The 19,520-nt window shown below is 35.2% G+C and overlaps 1 protein-coding gene across 6 annotated transcripts; it reads left to right on the forward strand.

Annotated features, from left to right (window-relative positions):
• Positions 1-1,247: 1,247 nt before the first annotated feature.
• On the forward strand, positions 1,248-17,666 carry LOC128027584 (annexin A6). 6 transcript variants are annotated; one of them, XR_008186765.1, is made up of 26 exons: positions 1,253-1,501; positions 5,642-5,693; positions 7,887-7,971; positions 8,074-8,168; positions 8,261-8,374; positions 9,013-9,103; positions 9,191-9,270; positions 9,567-9,623; positions 9,830-9,923; positions 10,274-10,369; positions 10,455-10,513; positions 10,599-10,721; positions 10,992-11,050; positions 12,426-12,504; positions 12,862-12,943; positions 13,040-13,134; positions 13,239-13,352; positions 13,705-13,795; positions 13,981-14,060; positions 14,159-14,212; positions 14,322-14,415; positions 14,504-14,599; positions 15,507-15,565; positions 16,244-16,381; positions 16,498-16,669; positions 17,284-17,666. XR_008186765.1 is itself a non-coding variant. In XM_052615322.1 (25 exons), the coding sequence occupies exons 2-25, from the start codon at positions 5,685-5,687 to the stop codon at positions 17,341-17,343; spliced, it is 2,004 nt and encodes a 667-aa protein (XP_052471282.1). In that variant the 5' UTR covers positions 1,253-1,501; positions 5,642-5,684; the 3' UTR covers positions 17,344-17,666. The 6 variants fall into 6 exon arrangements, 2 of the variants coding, with proteins under 2 accessions (XP_052471282.1, XP_052471284.1); XR_008186766.1 differs by having other exon boundaries at positions 16,244-16,366; XM_052615322.1 differs by lacking the exon at positions 16,498-16,669.
• Positions 17,667-19,520: the final 1,854 nt, after the last annotated feature.

Raw genomic sequence — 19,520 nt, forward strand, 5'->3', positions numbered from 1 at the left:
TTTTAATTTTTTTAAATCATAGCTTCATAAGAATGGTACAAACTTTAGTGACTTTTATGGCACTTGAAATGTGAAAACAGAAAAAACTGAGGCCCGGATTCAAACAGGCTAAGTGGTCATAAAAAAAAAAAACAATAGTCACACTCTTGGTCTTTGGCCAGAAATAACCGACCATAGGAAATTAATGGGAAATGGACAAAAACACAACAATTCAGAGAAGTTTAGTGTCCACAATCTACAAATCAGCCACAATGCAGAAAAAAGTACTCAGCAATGAAGGGGTGAAACTCTAAAACATCAAGAGTGCAAAACACTCCCACTCACACACACTCAATGACACACACTCGCAGACACACAAACACACACATGCACAATTAAACACAGTCAAATGGTATAACCATATACCGACAAAGCATGAGTCAGAAGTCTGAAATAAGACGTTGAAATCAGATCAGACCCAGAAGGATTCAAATCTGATAAAGCATTCCTGTTCATGTTTGTTACATTTTTGTAGAATGTTAATGCGTTGTGTAACAAAATGCTTTTTTTGTGTTCAGGTTTGACTGTATGGTGGTAATAATGCAAAAAACTGATAAAATATATAAACCTTAACAAAAAATAGTCTTTGAGAATGTCTTAATATACATTCAAGTCCACAACTTAATATAAGTAAGCAATTATGTCTAAAAACAGCTAGGAAATTCTAAAAGATCTCTAGTGCCATACGGGCATTCAGTGGTTATACCATGAAATTATTAAATATTTATTTCTTTGCTATCACCAGGGCGCGCTAATCTGAATTAAAAAAATTGATTTGAATGGCCTAGTCTCTATTTTTTATCTAAAATACTGCATTAACTGAAAGATAATTTTGAAAAAAAAAAAAATTTGTTCTGTTTTCAATGAGATTTTTTTTTTATTATTATTGCATAAATATTAATTATTACCATAAATTTGTCTCAAAATACAGAATAAGAAAAAAAAAAAACTACTGAAAAATGCGTGGGGAGCGTTACATTTCAGGTCACTTTTGACCGTGAAGACCATGAGTGTGACTCCCGCACAAGGGTTAATTAATTCCTATTTCAATTACATTTTCAATAATTGTATTTATTACATTTATTAAAACTGAGTAGATCTTTCATCTCACAAATACTGTGCATTTGTTTCTCAAATAATATTCTTGACACAAGTGTTTACAGGAATCCCCGAATGTGCTGCATATGCAGATCGGGGGTGCACTGCAGATAACACTGTCTTGAAAAACAAACGCGCTCTCATAGCATAGTAATCCCATGCCTCACGTCATTTATGAGAACTGGTCATCACGACCCGTCAGGTGTGGACATTACATCATAGCTGGTTATCCTGAATTAGGTTAAATACTGCGCGTGCAGTTTGCGCCGCATTCTTTGCGTCAGAGAAGAACAGCTGATACTTGCACAGAGCAAGAGACAACGGACCACCGTCAGCCGGAGCTCGAGACTCCCTGTGATCAAAGGTAAAACGCTGCTTTTGTTTGTTGTTATTGTTATTAGTGGCTATTGTTAACGAATGTATTGGAAAATAGTGGCACTTTGGGATATTGTAGTATATATAAATGCGCGTTTCATGTGGAAATGGTAAGACTTTTATAACTTAAGCGTTCACAGATCTGTTCACATTCTTTCCTTCTACCACAAAACTTTAGCTGTATAGACTACACACTTAATTATATAGATTCAACACATGTATGATGATTCAAAAAAATAATTATATATAAGTTAATTATAAACCAAAGGTCTTAAGCTTATTGTTGTAGTCAAGGTCTTATTATGTAACATCAGCTAAGCTGAGAATAGTTTTCATTAATTTTTGATTACATTCATTATAATTTTGGGTTTTGCTGGTTGGGTGGAGCTGTGTGAATGTCTTTCTCAGACCTTGGATGTGCAGTATTCCTGACTCAGACCAGATAGAGAGACATGTCTATTTTTGGACTCCACGGACACACATTTACTATTTTAAACAATACTGAAAAGTATTTTGTATTTTATTGTGTTTTACAAATGTCTGCAGTGTCAGAGTGCCAAATCAATAGGCTAATGTTTTCACAACATACAAGAAGAAGTGAGAAATTTTAATGAATTGTCATTGAGCAGCTTGCTGCTGCATCTTCTGCATGTTTTGTGCACAAGTTTGGCATTATAACAGAGAATAACATTTCCACTGGTGAACTGCACTGTTAGAAAAAGAGGTACAATACAGGTCCATTTTTGTTCCCTAAGGTACAAACTTTGCATATGTACCCTTAAAAGTACAAAAATGTATCTTTAAGGTACAATTGTGCACCTTTAAGGTACAATTATGCACCTTCCATTGTACATTGTGAGCTTTTCGAGGTGTAAGGTACATATTTGTCCCTTACATATTTGTACCTTAATGTTTAAATATAAAATGGCAGGAATTAGTGGATGCTGAAAATGTCATCTCTCAATATAGAAACACAAGTTAACCTATACTATCAAACTCAATAATGTCAAACTAAATTAACTGTGAAGTTTTGAGATATGGGCAAAATAAATCAGAATGTTTTTTTTTTTTTTTTTTTTTTTTTTTTGTGAAATGTCCCTTTGAATCATTTTTAATCATGTTAATGAGGATTATGTAATCATTTATATTCACAAACAGTATTGAAGAATTTGATTTTCAAACCATTTACCCTATTTATATTAGAATAAAACAGACAAATAATTGTTAACGCTTTAAGTTGTGTTCTATTGAAAGGATCTAGCTACAGGCTAACCAGAGTTTGACTCGGCGGAAGCATAAATATTGCAGCGCGGAAGGATACATGAGTGAATCGACAGTGATCCAACTGTCAGTCTCTCTCTGTCAGTGTCGATCAAAGGTGGGAGGATGGCCCTTCGACATTTATCAACGGAAGATTTAATCACGGAGTTATTTACTTTGGGGATAGAGGTCACTGAAGAGGAGAAAAGTAAATTCAAAGGTAAAGTATTTGAATTTTTAATCAGTGTTTGTGGTGTTAATTCAAAGTTGGAAGTTAACTTTTACTGTTAATGTTAGTGCTAGCCAAGTTCATACTCTGTCAACATTAGCTGGCTAGACTCACGTTGACGATTGCCATTATTAACGTTAACTAGTTAACGTTAGTTAAAATATTATTATATAATAATAGCATAAATAAATATTATTATTATAAGTAGCAGTACTATCTTGGCTACAGTTCACCATCGAGCTAACGTTAACTTCTCGGCGGCAAAAACGCTTCTCATCCAACTCTGCAGCCGAAAAGTTAACGTTAACGTGAAATATTAAAATATTTCAGAACAAAAGACTAATGGGCGGCAAAAACGTTTTTTCCACATCATTATAGCTTAGCTGTAAAACTACTGCGTCAGAGTTGGATGAGAAGCGTTTTTGCCGCCGAAAAATCTTTTGTTCTGACTTATGTGAGCTAGCTGGACTGCGTCAGAGGAGAACGATTAAAAAAAAAAAAAACCTTTTTGCCGCCCAACAGTCTCTTGTTCTGGAATATTTTAAAGCTAAAGCAAAGCCATTTGGGCGGAATGTGTCTATCGATAGCCAGTGACTGTTTGAAAGTATGATTTAGTCTTTAAATATGCGGTTTATTTATAAAGACAGCGTCTATTTAAAAAATGTGTTTCGCCGATCTCGGAGACATGAGCTCCACATGATCAGCGGGAGCTCCATCATCATGTATCCGCCGAGAGCAGCCTCAGCTCGGATAGACCTTCTGACATTTGCCGCTGGCTCTGATGTCTCTAGTGGTTCAAGATAAAATGTAATTCGTTTGGGGTAAAGCGAAACGTTTCTTATCTTTGTCCTTTATTCAATTAATCTATTAATATATATATATATATATATATATATATATATATATATATATATATATATATATCGTTAGGTCCTTTTTATTCCTGAAATATGAGTTTTTGTCATGAAGCTCTGGTTGACTGCTCACTGACAGCATCATTCGCGCGAACTAGACTCGAACTTTTTCCCCATTGACTTACACAAACGTTACAGTCTGCCTTTTTAAATTGTTGTATGTTGTTACCAAAGTGGTGGTTAACATTGCTGTTTTTCTTTTCTCTTTTGTCTAGATAATGATGTTGATGGAGAAGCAGTGGACTATGGATTGACTGAGAGGATGATTTCATGCCTCTTTGAGGGGTCGTTTAAGAAGCAAGCCAAATTCAACCGATTTGTTCAGCAGTGGAAAGAAAACGTGACACTAACCCTCGAGCCTGTCCCGGTACATTCAGAGAAGGCTACAGCAGATACATACTGTGTCGATGATAAACTGTTTGTTAGTATGGGGCATTTATGTTAAGCTGTGTTGGGAGGGCTGTAGAGGGTTGTGGATGAGCTCAAAGCTTGTGTTTTTTAATCCAGAACACATCAAGTGTCATTTAGTTTATCCGTTATGTTACTCTCTTTACTTTGGTGTGGTGTGCTAAAGTGTTTTGCTTGGTCTTTGATAAAAAACTCATGTTTTTCTGCACTATATTGCTGTTCTTATTAGTGATGTTCATGAAATTGAAAGAAGGAAAATATAAATGGTTCCATTGTATTTATTCTCTGATATCGCTGTTCATTTTGTTTTTGGAGTGGCAGTAAGTTGTCAGTTTTTCAGTGAAATGCTTCTTAAAAAAATGTAATTAATTATTTTTAATGTTTTTATATCAGACATGACATCCTAAACATTGTTACATTTTATTTTGGGTTGTTACATTGTATGGTTGTGAGATGAATTATTATTGAATCTGTGAATTAAACTGTTTTCCATTTAAGGACTAAAATAAATGTCTTAAAATGCAGTTAGTTGTTGTTTGCCTTCATTTTCTTTCACTCCTTAGGGAATAAAAAGGAACTTTTTTGCCACCTAAAGGTACAAAATGGCTTTGTCACTGGGGTGGTACCTTAATGGGACAAAATTGTACCTTTTTCCAGAGGTACTTTATTGTACCTTTGTCTAAGGTACATTATTGATCCTCAAAGGTACAGTATTGGCCCTTAGAAGGTACAAAAAAGTAAGGTACAAATTTGCTCCTTTGACTCAAGGTACAATAATGTACCTTTGAGGGTACCACCCCAGTGACAAGCTTTTGTTCCTTAAAGGTACCGTTTTGTACTTTTTTTTCTGAGAGTGTGCAGACTGGAAGTTCTTCCATCACAGAGAGTTCCCTGTTATTATGTAGTGAAAGAGAGCATAGTATAAGTTCACCGGGTGGAGCCAAGAGTATCCTGTGGAAAAAGTGGCTTTGCCTTCAGCAGTTAAACCTATAGGGAGTAGCAATGGTTTGAACTGAGGGGAATAATGTTTTAGAGCATATGAACAGTTTTGGATACTCATAGGAGTGAAGTTACAGAAACTTTCCATGGACAATGTGCTTCAGAAACAATGTGTTTTGAACTACACTGCGAATAAAGGTTTCTGGATAATATATACAACATTGTTTCCATTGTAGTTTATAGTAGGCAAAACTTAGAAACTTAGATTCTTAAAGTGATGAACTGCCATTTTAAAAAACACATTACCTTTGGGTTTTAATCATATACGAGCAAAGGAAAGGCTAACATTAATTCGTTTCTTTTTTAATTCTCTCTCCAGGTTCAAGACTATCATTCCATTGACAACCAGTTACTGATCAAACATGGGCAAAGTAAGCCAAAACGTCTACATCAGTGTGTCTGCTGCTTGCTGTTGATTTAACGTTTACATTTTGATCATGTAGTTAAATCATGTAGATGTAGTTGTCTTCTTTTTCATAATAACGAATCTCGTTTCCATCTATTGTAGTTCAGGGAGTGATATTACAGTTTTCTTTATGGAATCCGAGAGGTCAATTAATTGCTTATTAAAAAATTAACAATCAAATTAATAATTAAAAATCTGTCTAGAACACCACAGTTACGCATGTAGACCTGTGGTGGCTCAGTGGTGTTATTTTTTGAGTTATTTCATTTTTGAAATCGTGTCTATATATAATTTTTTTAATAGTAGCAAATCTCCGTGAGCATGTGGGGGATAAAACAGTATGGAAAATGGATGGATAGTAGCAAAACTATTATTAAAGCACACTAATCATTTATTAAACGTTATATATTAGAGAGATGCTTGTAAAATGAAGTATCACTATTGTTGTTGCTCTTATTAGGATTAGGGATATAAATAAACCTCTAGCCCTATATATTTTAAACCTTGTTTGTGCTATGCAGATGAATAATACATCAAAGCATTTCTTATATTGTGGATGTGGCCGGATGTTTGTTTGCTGAGGTAGGTGTTGCTAGGGGTCTGTAACTGTAGACGTGGAGCCCTACAGCTGCTGTGTTGAGTTATAGCTGCTGGTCAGACCTTGAGCATGTGCACAGAAGCATGGGGCGAGGACTCTGGCTCTGTGCCCTACGAAGACATGCCAGCAAGACCAATATAATGGGGAATAACTGCAGGGAGACAGTGAGTGCAGAGGAGCTTTGAAAAAATGCACAGTCATGCAGCATTTATGCCCTGTCAAATGCTCTCTGAAGGAGAATGATCCCTTCTATAGATTTAGTAGCGTTGAAAGTGTAAGGTTACAGATATTTAAGATGCATGCAAGCTTTCTGTCTCTGAAACTGACTTTTAGTGCTGACCATAACACACAACTGCTGCACTAACAGCTGTCAGCTGACACTATAGAGTCCCGCCTGGGTTTGGACTAAAGGCCAGATGAAGGAGAGTCTGATTGTTGGTGTAAAATAACATTTTTGGGATTATATAAACTCGTATCCTGTCCCACCCACGAGCAATTTAAAATACATTTTTGAGTTCAGTATAATGTTTGAGACTGTAAATGTTCATCTAAATGCACTGCAAAAATAGTTTTAATCAGTATTTTGTTTTGTTTTTAGTAAAAATGTCCAAACATCCTTAAAAACAAGATGAATTAAAGATAATATAATTTCAGTTTTTTTATATATATACACAATACAGTTCAAATAAATTTATACTTTTATTCAGGAAAGAGCCATTAAATTTAACCGTAAAGACTTGACATTGTTACAACATATTTCTGTTTCAAATAAATGTGAAATTTCTATTTATCATATGCCACAGTTTCCACAGAAACAAAAGCAGCAGAATGGTTTTAACATTAATAAAATAAGCAAATGTTTCTTGAGCACCGAATCAGTATATTAGAATGATTTCTGAAGGATGACACTGAAGACTGGAGGAACATCTGCTAAAATCACAGGAATACATTACATTTTCAAATTAAACAGATATCTTGCTGTCAAATAGATTATTCACGATTAAATCATATATAAATATGAATATATACAGTATATATTTATGTGTGTAAAGCGCCATGAGAAAGTTATATATATATATATATATATATATATATATATATATATATATATATATATATATATATATATATATATATATATATATATATATATATAAAACACATGTAAATATTTAAATATATACATGTATGTGTGTGTACTTATATATACATATAAATATATACAGTACACACATATATTATATAAACAAACTTTTATTTTGGATGTGATAAATCATGATTAATTGATTTGACAGCACTACTTAAATTGTCATAATATTTCACAATATTACTGTTTATTGTTTTTTGTTTTTGTTTTAAATGCAAAATGTTATGTATAAGATTATTTTTCCTGTTGTTTGTATGAATGTTTGAATATTTCTGTAAAATAGTTTGGCTTTCCTCTTATGACAATGAAAGAAAAAGATTTTGAATGTTTATTATTCACTGGGTTTGGTAAGCCTGATCTTGCAACTCTTGGTTCACCGTTCAGTAACTAAACATCTATAATTTTTGCTATAGGAGTTTAGAGGTACAATTGCAGTTCAGCCTGACTTTGATGTGGGCAGTGATGCAGAGACCCTCTATAATGCCATGAAAGGCTTTGGTGAGTGTCAGGACTCCTCAACTATAGATATTTAATATGAAGCCAGTGGCTGCTATGATATGTCCATACAGTCACTTACAAGTATTGCCTGTTGTGTCACAGGAAGTGACAAGGAAGCCATCTTAAACCTGATTACCTCGCGAAGCAATGCTCAGAGGCAGGAGATCCGTGGCGCCTACAAATCACAATATGGGAAGGTACTGGAAAATCTCCAGCAAGCATTCAATGAATGGATTACAGGCTTATAGAAAATTTATTTTTGCTTTATCAAAAATACATTATTTTACAGGATTTAATTGGTGATCTGAAATATGAGCTGACAGGGAAGTTTGAACGTCTGATTGTGTGTTTGATGAGACCTCCAGCCTATCATGATGCCAAAGAAATCAGGGATGCCATTAAGGTATGTAAGAATCTAGCTGCTTTTAAATATTTGAGACTTTGAGTTAAAATGTGCAATGCTTGGCTGATTGCACTGAATGGACCGGACAGATAATTGCATTCAAATAGATGTGTTATGCTATAGTATTTCATTCTGTCTTTAATATTTCCTGAAAATATTTTTAATTATTACATTTTTTTTTTCAATATAACAAAATGGCTACAGGATTTGTGGTCTATACAATATTTCAGCTAAACAGAACAAAATAGTGACTAACAACCTCATTTCTAAGCATCATTCATTAAAAGACCAATGACAATATCGGCTATATTCTCTGTTATTTACTGAATGTTTTGTGATTCTGTTTTGCTGTGGCTTTTATTAGGATATGGTAAGTGATTTTCCTTATTTAATTAAATGGTGACAGTTAGGCTAGTTCTTTAGGGACTGTTAACCATTTCATGATCTGTATGGCTGTGAAAATACATATTCAGTGTTGTTCTGTAATTTCTCTGTGCCATTTCAGTAACTGCACTCATATCCATCTGGATAATTAAACAAGCTGACTGTACATTATCCTCTACGAATAGATTTTCAAATTAAAGAGACAGAATATGTGATTTGTGCTCAGTAGCTGACCTTCTTGCTGTGCTTTGAAGGGAGCCGGAACAGATGAGAAATGTTTGATTGAAATTCTCGCTTCAAGAACCAACGAGCAGATTCATAATATGGTGGCAGCATACAAAGATGGTGAGTTTTTATTTTTACACAAGTTAACAAGAAACCAAAGATTCTTTTGAACTGAGGCAAAGTCTGACCCCGCGATTGTGTTCACAGCATATGATAGAGACCTTGAAGAGGATGTTATAGGGGACACATCTGGACATTTTAAGAAGATGCTGATTGTTTTGCTTCAGGTGCGTCAAATATTGTATATCTTGATTTACGCATATCTATCAAATCTATAGCTCAAGGTTTAGATATTTACAGTTTTAAAACCTTCATGTTGTTGTTTTTTGGAAATCCAGAAGACTTTTACATTAAATTGTAGATCATTGACATTTAAATTGTTTTGTTTGTTTTTTCCTAATTCTGGATTATTCATAATGAGATATAACTTTTTTTTTTACAATACAGTTTAGTTGCATATGTAATGCCTTTATTATGGTCTCCATTTTTTGTGGTTAATAATGGCGATTGTCTGGTTTCTCAGGGGAGCAGAGAGGAAGATGATGTTGTTAGTGAAGACCTCGTGGAGCAGGATGCTCAAGTGAGTGGGAATATTCAGATATTAGACTTAGAACTAGCTATAAAATACAATCTGTTTCAAACAGATCACTGGATAAATTATACTATGAATCAATATAATGTTGATTCTGATTGGTCTGTTGCGACGTTCTGTTGTCAAATGATTTCATGGTTTTTGACCTCCTGACTTGCATTTTGAAAGAATGAATGTGTGTAATCTCACTGTAGGAACTGTATGACGCAGGAGAGGCACAGTGGGGCACAGACGAGGCCAAATTCATCATGCTGCTGGGAAACCGAAGTGTGACCCATTTGCAGTTGGGTATGAGAACCAGAGCCACACACTGGACACAGAGATTTCTGCTGACTAACACCCCTCCTCCACTACACAATCACTCTTCTGTGTTTGTAGCACTCCTCACTGCATCGCCGATTAGATTTGACCATCAGGTTGCTGCGTTTAAAATCTGAAAGAGTAATGCAACAAAAAAAAAAACTGAGCAATGATCTAAATGATGTGTGATTATGCAAGACGCACCACTGTGCAATATTATGATTGCTAATGAATTTCGATTATTAATGGTTTAAATTCACTGCAATATGCGGATTACCCAGTGTAACATGGATAAATTCTGTGTGATGTAACAGTTAATGTATAATTTTGTTTTTCAGTATTTGATGAATACGAGAAAATCGCTGAGAAGTCCATTGAGGACAGTATTAAGAGTGAGCTCTCTGGAGACTTTGAAAGACTGATGTTGGCTGTCGGTAAGCTTTGGCACCATGCAATCAATACCTGAAAACTCACTGCCGCATTTCCTCTAAGATCTGCTTTTTTCTTTATCTCCCATAGTTCAGTGCATCAGAAGTAAGCCCATGTACTTCGCCAAACGCCTCTACAAGTCCATGAAGGTAGTGTTACCTGTTATTATAATGAATCGTTATGAAGTAAAATTGCTTTTGTCAATGCATTGTCCTTTTCCCCATCTGTTTGCAGGGCCTGGGCACAGCTGATAACACTCTTATCCGCATTATGGTCTCCCGCTCTGAAATTGACATGCTGGACATCAGAGAGTGCTTCAGACTGCGCTATGAGAAATCTCTGTACAATATGATTCAGGTGCGAACACATCAGAAGCCAAACTTTTCTTGATTCTCTCAGTGCGTTACATTTATCATTGTTTGAAATCATTTCTAATAGTGAAGCTTTTCTCCTTGACCTTATAAATGCATTTGTCATTTGTTATGTAGTTACATAGGAAATACAGTATGGTTTATTCGTGTGGTAGGTGCATTCTTACATTGATGGCTCATATTTTAAATGTAACCCACAGTGTACACATTGTGTATGTTTGTAAATAAAATAGTAAACAATATATTCTACATACAGGATGATACATCTGGGGAGTACATGCGCACCCTGCTGAAACTGTGTGGAGGAGATGATGAGTAAGCTTTTTTAATGGTCTTAAACTGTGTCATTTTATTACATTTTAAAATTCCTAGCTTTATATGCAGAGATAACTACAAGTGAGCCATTCAAAGGCTGAATCCTCTCAAAAACTTAAAGGGATAGTTCACCCAAAAAATAAAAAATTCTGTCATTACCGTATTTTTCTGACTATAAGTCGCACCTGAGTATAAGTCGCATCAGTCCAAAAATACGTCATGATGAGGAAAAAAACATATATAAGTCGCACTGGACTATAAGTCGCATTTATTTAGAACCAAGAGAAAACATTACCGTCTTCAGCCGCGAGAGGGCGCTGTATGTCTTCAGTGTAGACTACAGGAGCACTGAGCAGCATAGAGCGCCCTCTCGTGGCTGTAGACGGTAATGTTTTCTCTTGGTTAATTTCTCTTGGTTCATGTCAAATTAATTTTTATAAATAAGTCGCACCTGACCATAAGTGGCAGGACCAGCCAAACTATGAAAAAAGTGTGACTTATAGTCTGGAAAATACAGTTAAGCACCCTCATGGCGAGCTCCTGGATTCCCTCAAAAATATCTTAATTTGTGTTCTGAAGATGAGAGTCTTTAAATCAGTTTTGCAGTAACTGAACATTCAACAGAGAGATCCACTGGTACAAAAGCTGTATGAACAGCATACAGTATCCATAGTTTTGTATATTTAGAAACAAGACAAGAGTTTCTATCTTTACTTTTAATGCACGCTCACTGTTCAAAGGTTGGAGGTCAGTACATTTTTTTATATTTTTCTTATGTTAGTGTCTTATGCTCACCAAGGCAACATTTATTTGATGAAATATATAGTAAAACATAAATATTGTGAAATATTATTATTACAGTTTGATTTTCTATTTGAATAGAAATTGTAATTTATTTCAGGCACAGCTAAATTTTGAGCATCCATTACTCCAATCTTCAGTGTCGCATGACATCATTCTAATCTGCTGATTTAGTGCTAAAAAAAGTGTCTTATTGTTATCAGTGTTGAAAACAGTTGTGCTGCTTAATATTTTTGTGGAACCCATGATACAATTTTTAAGGATTTTTGATTAATCGAAAGTTCAAAAGAACAGCAATAATTTGAAATAGAAATATTTTGTGATATTATAAATGTTTTTTTTATTATTATTATTGATTTAATGCATTCTTGCTGACCCCAAACTTTAGAACAGTGGTGAATTTATATACTCTTCCTCCATAAGATACTTTATTATGTAATTTAGACGTTCTTGCAGATTTCAGTAAACCAGGGCCAGAGATCAAGAATTGAAGCTATTTTGTTTTTGTCAAGCCCTCAATCCACACATTGTTATTTTGTCAGCACAAAAGACTAAAGCACTGTTTGTTTCTCAGCATTGCAGGGGAGTTCTTCCCAGAGGCTGCTCAGATTGCCTACAAGATGTGGGAAATCAGCAGCATGACCAAAGTCCAGGTTGGAGACCTCCACGTGCATCATATTACTCCCTGCTCCGGAGTTGATAACTGTCATGCACCCAAAACATACAGCAGAGCTTTTGTCTGTGCAAAGATAGCATCTGAATGCCACTCGGTTTGCTAATAAGAGTCTAGATTTGCTGCCAGTTCCTGTGACACTTTTTCAGTCTCTCCATCCCACAGATCTCAGTGTGTCTGTGTGTGTGTGTGTGTGTGTGTGTGTGTGTGTGCTTGTGCTGCTGATGTGATGTCACTGTGTTTATCAGTTTTACAAATATGCACTGATAGATCAGTGTTAAAGAGTGTGCATGTCTTTTTTAATTTATATCATTTTGTCTTTCCTATCCATCACTAGTTAAGAGGAACTGTGCAACCATATCAAGATTTTGATCCTGCAAGTGATGCTCAAGCTCTGAGAAAAGCAATGAAGGGATTTGGTGGGTAAAAACACACTATGTTATGGTTAATAGAATGCATTAGCAGAAGATATTAAGAATTGCACATATAATATATGATTTCCTGTTATTTTTCAGGAACTGATGAAGATACAATTATTGAGATTTTGACGCACAGGAGCAATGCACAGAGACAGGAGATCAGACGGACCTTTAAATCTCTTTTGGGACGGGTATGATTTCCTGCCTAGTTTTGTTCCCAGAGTGCATTACTGTGGTTACTGTAAATGTGTATGCTTTTGGTATTTAGCTGATTTATAAAGTTGTTTGCCATCAGGATCTCATGGCTGACCTAAAATCAGAACTGTCCAAAAACCTCGAAAGACTCATCCTGGGTCTCATGATGACTCCAGCAGAGTTTGACGCCAAGATGATGAAGAAAGCCATGGAGGTACAGAGAATAAAACTGTAACGGCGCAATGGAACCAAACATAGAAAATGTTGTTTCATTATTTATGTAGATCGACCTGCTTTGCTTTTAACCTTGGTGTTTGTTTGTTCACCGGGGGTCAGTGACCTGTCCAAACTAGAGCAGAGGTCTCTTTTTACAAGGACTGTTTGTTTGACAATGTTGCTTTTATCTTGAGTTTCACTGGGTTAGTAAAGAAATAAAGTTAAAAGCAGTATTTTAGTGATATGCATATGAGTTTACATATGGTGATCTAAAGCAATTTGGTATGAAATGCCATGTTTATGCTTAAATAGATGCTTGCTAATGCTTAAATGCTTTTTTTTTTTAATAGGGCGCAGGGACTGATGAACATTCATTAATTGAGATCCTGGTTACTAGGAACAACCAGGAGATTCAAGAGATGTGTTCTGCCTATAAGAAGGGTAAATAAAAACCTTGCTGTATATTTAAGAATGCATTTTCCAGCAGGTGGCGCCATTTATCTAGGATAAACATAGACAAAAATCTGTGTAATGAGGCATTTACTACAATTCGAAGAATCATTTATTTACAGATCTCTGTATCACTGTATGTCTAGCAATATATATATACATTTTCCTTTGCATAGCCTATAAAAAAAGTTTGGAGGATGCCATTGCATCAGAAACGTCTGGGAGATTCAAACGAATCCTGATATCTTTGGCACAGGTACATCTTCACAGTTCTTGCATCCAAACACTGGCTCACAGCTCATACTTTGTGCTTAATAAACTCATGGTTTACTTTAATCTGATGGTGTTTGTCAGGGAGCCCGTGAGGAGGGCCCAGCAGACATGGCCAGGGCCTTGGAAGATGCCCAAGTAAGTGTGAAATACTTACGAAACACTGTCACTTGTCTATTGTTTACCAAGTATAAAGGTAAAGCCAGAGTATTATTCTAAGATTTTAATTTTTTCTGTTCAATGTAAGGAGTTGGCAGATGCATGCAATGCAGACTCCGATGACATGGAGGACAAGTTCATGAGTATTCTGTGCACAAGGAGTTTTCCTCACCTGAGGAAAGGTAATGCAAACACATGTTTGCCATTGGAACACATTATAATAGATGTTCTCATGAACACACCAGCCGAAATTCACGATGTCCCCTCCAGTGTTCCAGGAATTTGTGAGGTGCAGCAACAAAGATATCGAACAGATCATAAAGAAGGAGATGTCAGGAGACTTTAAAAACGCCATGTTTGCTATTGGTAAGAACTTTGTCAGGACAATGACCAAGCATCAGGAACAAATACTCTTTTTTTTATGACAAATTACTTCAACTTAGATATTTTTATTAAAACAGGGATCATATCATCATGAAATCAGAAATGAATTTGAGTTCAGCATACTATCAAAATTAGTCGTGATTGACTGACGAGGCAGTTGTTAAATTAAAATTTGTATTAAATTAAACTATTTATAAAATTTTACTATGTACTCATATTTTAAATAAGCTTTTCTTTGTACATTTTTGAAGTATTAGTAAAAAAATGTATGTGCTTTTATTATTTTTAGATTTTGTATAATTCTATTAGCCTTAATTTGTTTTTATTTCAGTTTTAGTAGTTTTTATGTTTCATTACACTTTAAATTTAAATTTATTTCAGTTAGTTGCCAAGACAACATTCCTGAAGTTTTTCTTCCAATATTTGTAAACAATTATTTAAATGTGTAGATTTATATTCAGTTAACTATAACAACACTTAGTCAGGGTAGAGCCATATTTAATATAAGGCTGTGAGTGATAAAAGTACAGTGCTTTCAATGGACTGTTGTTTAACCACATTGTTCAGCTAAAGTAACATCGTTCTGAAAAAAATATATAATATTTAATCTGCATTAAATTCAATATGGTGTCTAACCTGATTAAGGTTTATAACAAAGCTGCAGATGTTATATACTTGCATTAAAACTGCTACTCATTTTATATGCAAAGAGGTCATCTTAAAGTCTTAAAAATAATTAAATGACTCTACTTTCTAACACTTTTCTAACATCTTGACCAATGTTATAAGGAGTGTATGATATATCTCCTTTAACAATTACATTAGCAAGCAGTGACATTTATAATCATGTTTTACATACAAAATGATCATACATGTTTATATTTTCCAGTGCGGAGTGTGAAGAATCAGCCATCCTACTTTTCTGACCGATTGTACAAAGCCATGAAGGTAAAAGAGCATTGTTATGAAATACACTTCCCTCAACATCTGTCTCTGAGCAGGAGGAACAATCTCAAACAGCTGATTTAGGCCAAGAACATGACATCCGTCAACTCAAAGACATAACTCGTAGACATCAATTATATGAAATTGAGAGCAGATAGAGATTTTTGTTTAAGGCTCGCCAGAAATCCCAGAGACGTTTCAGTAATGTCTCAAACTCTGGTCAGTTTTGATATGATACAAGCAAAAGCATTTCTCATGATTTTCATCCAAAGCTCAATGATCTGACCTATATAATCTACATTCATTTGATAGCTCTTACTTCTCTGACTCTTACTGTATCATTAGAAAAATCTGAGTTGACACTGAAATAAAACATAACTGAGGACTCAAATACGTCTCCTGAGATGATCTCTGAGCAAAATCTTTACTCTGTTTGATGAATTACAGACACTGATTAAAATCATGCTTTACTGAGCAAGTCGCTCACTATGAACCGAAACTTGTTTTATGGTCTTAGTTTTTGAGGGCTAAACACACTTATGTAAAGCAACAGTCATGTAGAGCTCATCTGATGACAGCGTATCTGTGCCAGCAATGGATCTCAGACTTGATTATGAGTCATAGGCCGATGCTTTGCTTCATAAGGCCAGAGTTTCCTAAGTGCTGTGACTTTCCCTGCAGGGCCTGGGAACAGACGACAGGGCTCTGATCCGTATTATGGTGTCCCGCTCTGAGATTGACCTCTTCAACATCCGCAAAGAGTTCAAAGAAACCCATGACGCCTCTTTGCATGAATTCATCCAGGTAGAAATGCTTGTCGTAAGTTGTGTGTTCCTTCTAACACATACTGCATGCATTAGTGCATGTCTTACTCTGGTGCGATCAGAAAAAAAAAGAAGAGAGTTGTGTAGATATTGTGTTTTGTCTTACTGTAGGTGTTGCACATCCTCTTTTGGTTAAGTCGAGGGGAACAGAGTGTTTGACAGGTTCCTGCGGTGTACTCGCTCGACTCAGCTGTTTAGGAATTTCCCCTGCATGCTTGACTTCCTCTCAGTGTGCTGATTCTGATTGGTGGAGAGAAAGGAGACAGGAAGTGTTCAATAACAGGTCTATACTGGCTCTGTAGTCAAAACTCCCTTTAGAGATCAATAACAATAAATTATACATTATGCCTTTTTATGCTTATTTTGCTATTGGTTGGGCCAGTAGGCAAATAAACCAAGCGCAAAACAAGCTAACGCATCATTTAAATTAAAATAGCATATTACATATAGATATATAAATAAATAATAAATAAATCAAAAATAACAGCATGATTTATTTTTAGATGCTTGCAGATAAAGCATGCTGAGACAAAGTCTATGTGTGTGTGTTTTTAAGGTGTGTGTCAAAAGATTTATTGTCTTGTTGAATTGCATGGTTTCATAGCATTTTCATTTGCATTTTCAAACAGTATTTCCATGGAATTGGACTTTAGTCTATGACGGAAGGAAAGGGATCTGTTGATCTCACTGCTCATCCAGTTATTATGAAAGTTTATACGAAATGCTCTGTAATTACGTAATGCAGTGAATTTGGTGATATTGAGAAATGGCTTAATATCATTATGCAACACCAAATGTCCACTGATATGATTATGATGTACATTCCCAAGTGATTGGTTATGTTTTTATGCTCTAATCCAAATGTTTGGTCTCACCAAATCATATAATTTTTTTCAGGGTGACACATCAGGAGACTATCGTAAAACCCTTTTGATTCTCTGTGGAGGTGAGGATTAGAACACTATCCGATGTCCTGGATCTGTTAGATGATCTTCATGTCTAGTAACCAGTGCACATCCCATTTCTTGTTTGTGAGATGCTAGTCAACATACAGTCTCGTGCCCTCTGCTGCTGCTGCCATGCTTATGCCAAAGCGAATGAGTAATGACTTATGCAGAAGCCACACCTTGTCCTATTTTTTTATGTCGTGCACTAAACACATTTTTTTTAATAGTTAAAAGTAGTTTTTATCGTGTTACCGTACTACTAGTGCTGTATCTGTTACCCAAAATCCTGTTTAAATTAATCACCCCAGAAATAAAAGACATGATCGTGTTTCAGTTTGTGTTGTTAAATGGTCACCAGTGTTGTTGTTTTTTAATACCAAAAGCTGCTTTTGAACACAGTACCAAAATTGTTCATCATACAAAAGTCAGCAAATAAAATGAATTATTGTAGGTTCGGTCACGATTAATGTTGCTCAGTGGGTTTTCACAGGTGAAATCCATTAATTTCCACATGATTAGGAATTTCGGTTCAGGGCAAACTATTCCCACATGCAGATTTTGCAACAGGTTTAAGTTGCTCACAACTTAAGATCACATTGTGGTTGACAATAGACAATAGACCATGTGACCACACCTTTAGGATTTTCATGAATTGCATAGGCTCATCGATTTGCACAATGATTATTATGATATACTTTAGGCTGAATAGGAAAACTGACAGTTCAGTCTTTTAAGGCCCATTCATTCCTTGGATGATAACTATAACAATAAAAATGTCGTTTAAATTTTTTTTCTGAATTTTAAAAGAATAAAGTTGAGTTCACACCCCAACTATAATGATAACGGCACAGAGGTAAGAAAGTGTTGGATTCACTTTCAGAATGATTTTTCTCCCCAGCTGATTTCTGAATTCAACTTTAACAGCCAGTCAGAATCTATCATGCTTTTTAATGCAACAGAACATTGTGGACACTAATTTATTTAACATTATGGTTATTGTTTTTGATGTGAACAGGCATTTAATGATGTAGCAGCCAACCTTTCCCCAAACAAATGGTTGTTAGCTCAGATCAAGTTTATGCTCACTTAAGGAAAAATCTTTTTTTTTTATTTTTTATGTAGAATGGGTCATATATTCTTTTATCCTGTGAAGTTAGTGCAGGTGACAAATTAATTTTCCGTTGACAACAGAAGATATAGGAAAAACTTTTCCTACTTTTTAAAATTGGGCAGTTTTGCTCTTATCTGTGCTTGATTATATAAGTACTTGCATTTTACAGATTTTTTTACTGATGTTTATGACCCTTTGATCCATTTTTCAGTAAAAAAACAAAAAAAAAAACAAAAAAACAATTAAACCACTGGCCTAAAACATCAAGTTTTTTCTTTCAACAGAGGATGTTTTTCACATCCTTATTTTCATTAGTGGTCTGAATTTGATTGACCCAGATCAGTCATTAACTTTATTTACATTATAGACGCACCACATAAGGAAATTCCCTCCTGTTGTAATCTATGTGACTCTGTTCTGAATAGGAAATATCTGGTAATAAGCTGCAGATGGTAAATGTGATATTTGATGTTCGGTAGATTTCATTTACTTTTCAAACGATAAATCATGAATTATGATGTTGATTAAAGAAGCAAAACGATGTTCCAAAAAACAAAAAACAAAAAAAAAACATAGGGCTTGATACATACTACTTGCTGAACCCTAGTGTGTGCCCTAAATATATTGCATTTATTGGATTTATTGCTGCCCATCACACCTTAATTACATATCATGTGCCATTTTCGAGAGATTCATTTTTTTTAAATTGTACAATGCATTTTCTGTCCTCTTGGGCTTCGCACCAGTTTTCAAGAGAGGTTTCCCAGTTAGCAGACAGCAACAGTATTGTCATCTGCTGATTTAGGGGTGTGAGTAGAGGCATTGATGGGTCTTTTTACGTACAACAGCCTTCCTATGTCAAAAATGAGCCTTCAAACCATCAATTCATTATACTCTTGTCTGCATCTATGTGTGCATGCACGCGCGTGTGTATGTGTGTGTGTGCAGACATGCCTTTGTGTGAGTGCAGCTGTTGTCAGGCCATCTTTAGTTAAAAGAGGAAAGAAGAAAAAAGCTTGTGGGGCTAGGAAATCCCCTGCAAGTAGACCAACATCCCAGTCACCATCGATGATGTC

This window comes from Carassius gibelio, chromosome A14, assembly GCF_023724105.1.
Source record: "Carassius gibelio isolate Cgi1373 ecotype wild population from Czech Republic chromosome A14, carGib1.2-hapl.c, whole genome shotgun sequence".
NCBI lineage: Eukaryota > Metazoa > Chordata > Actinopteri > Cypriniformes > Cyprinidae > Carassius > Carassius gibelio.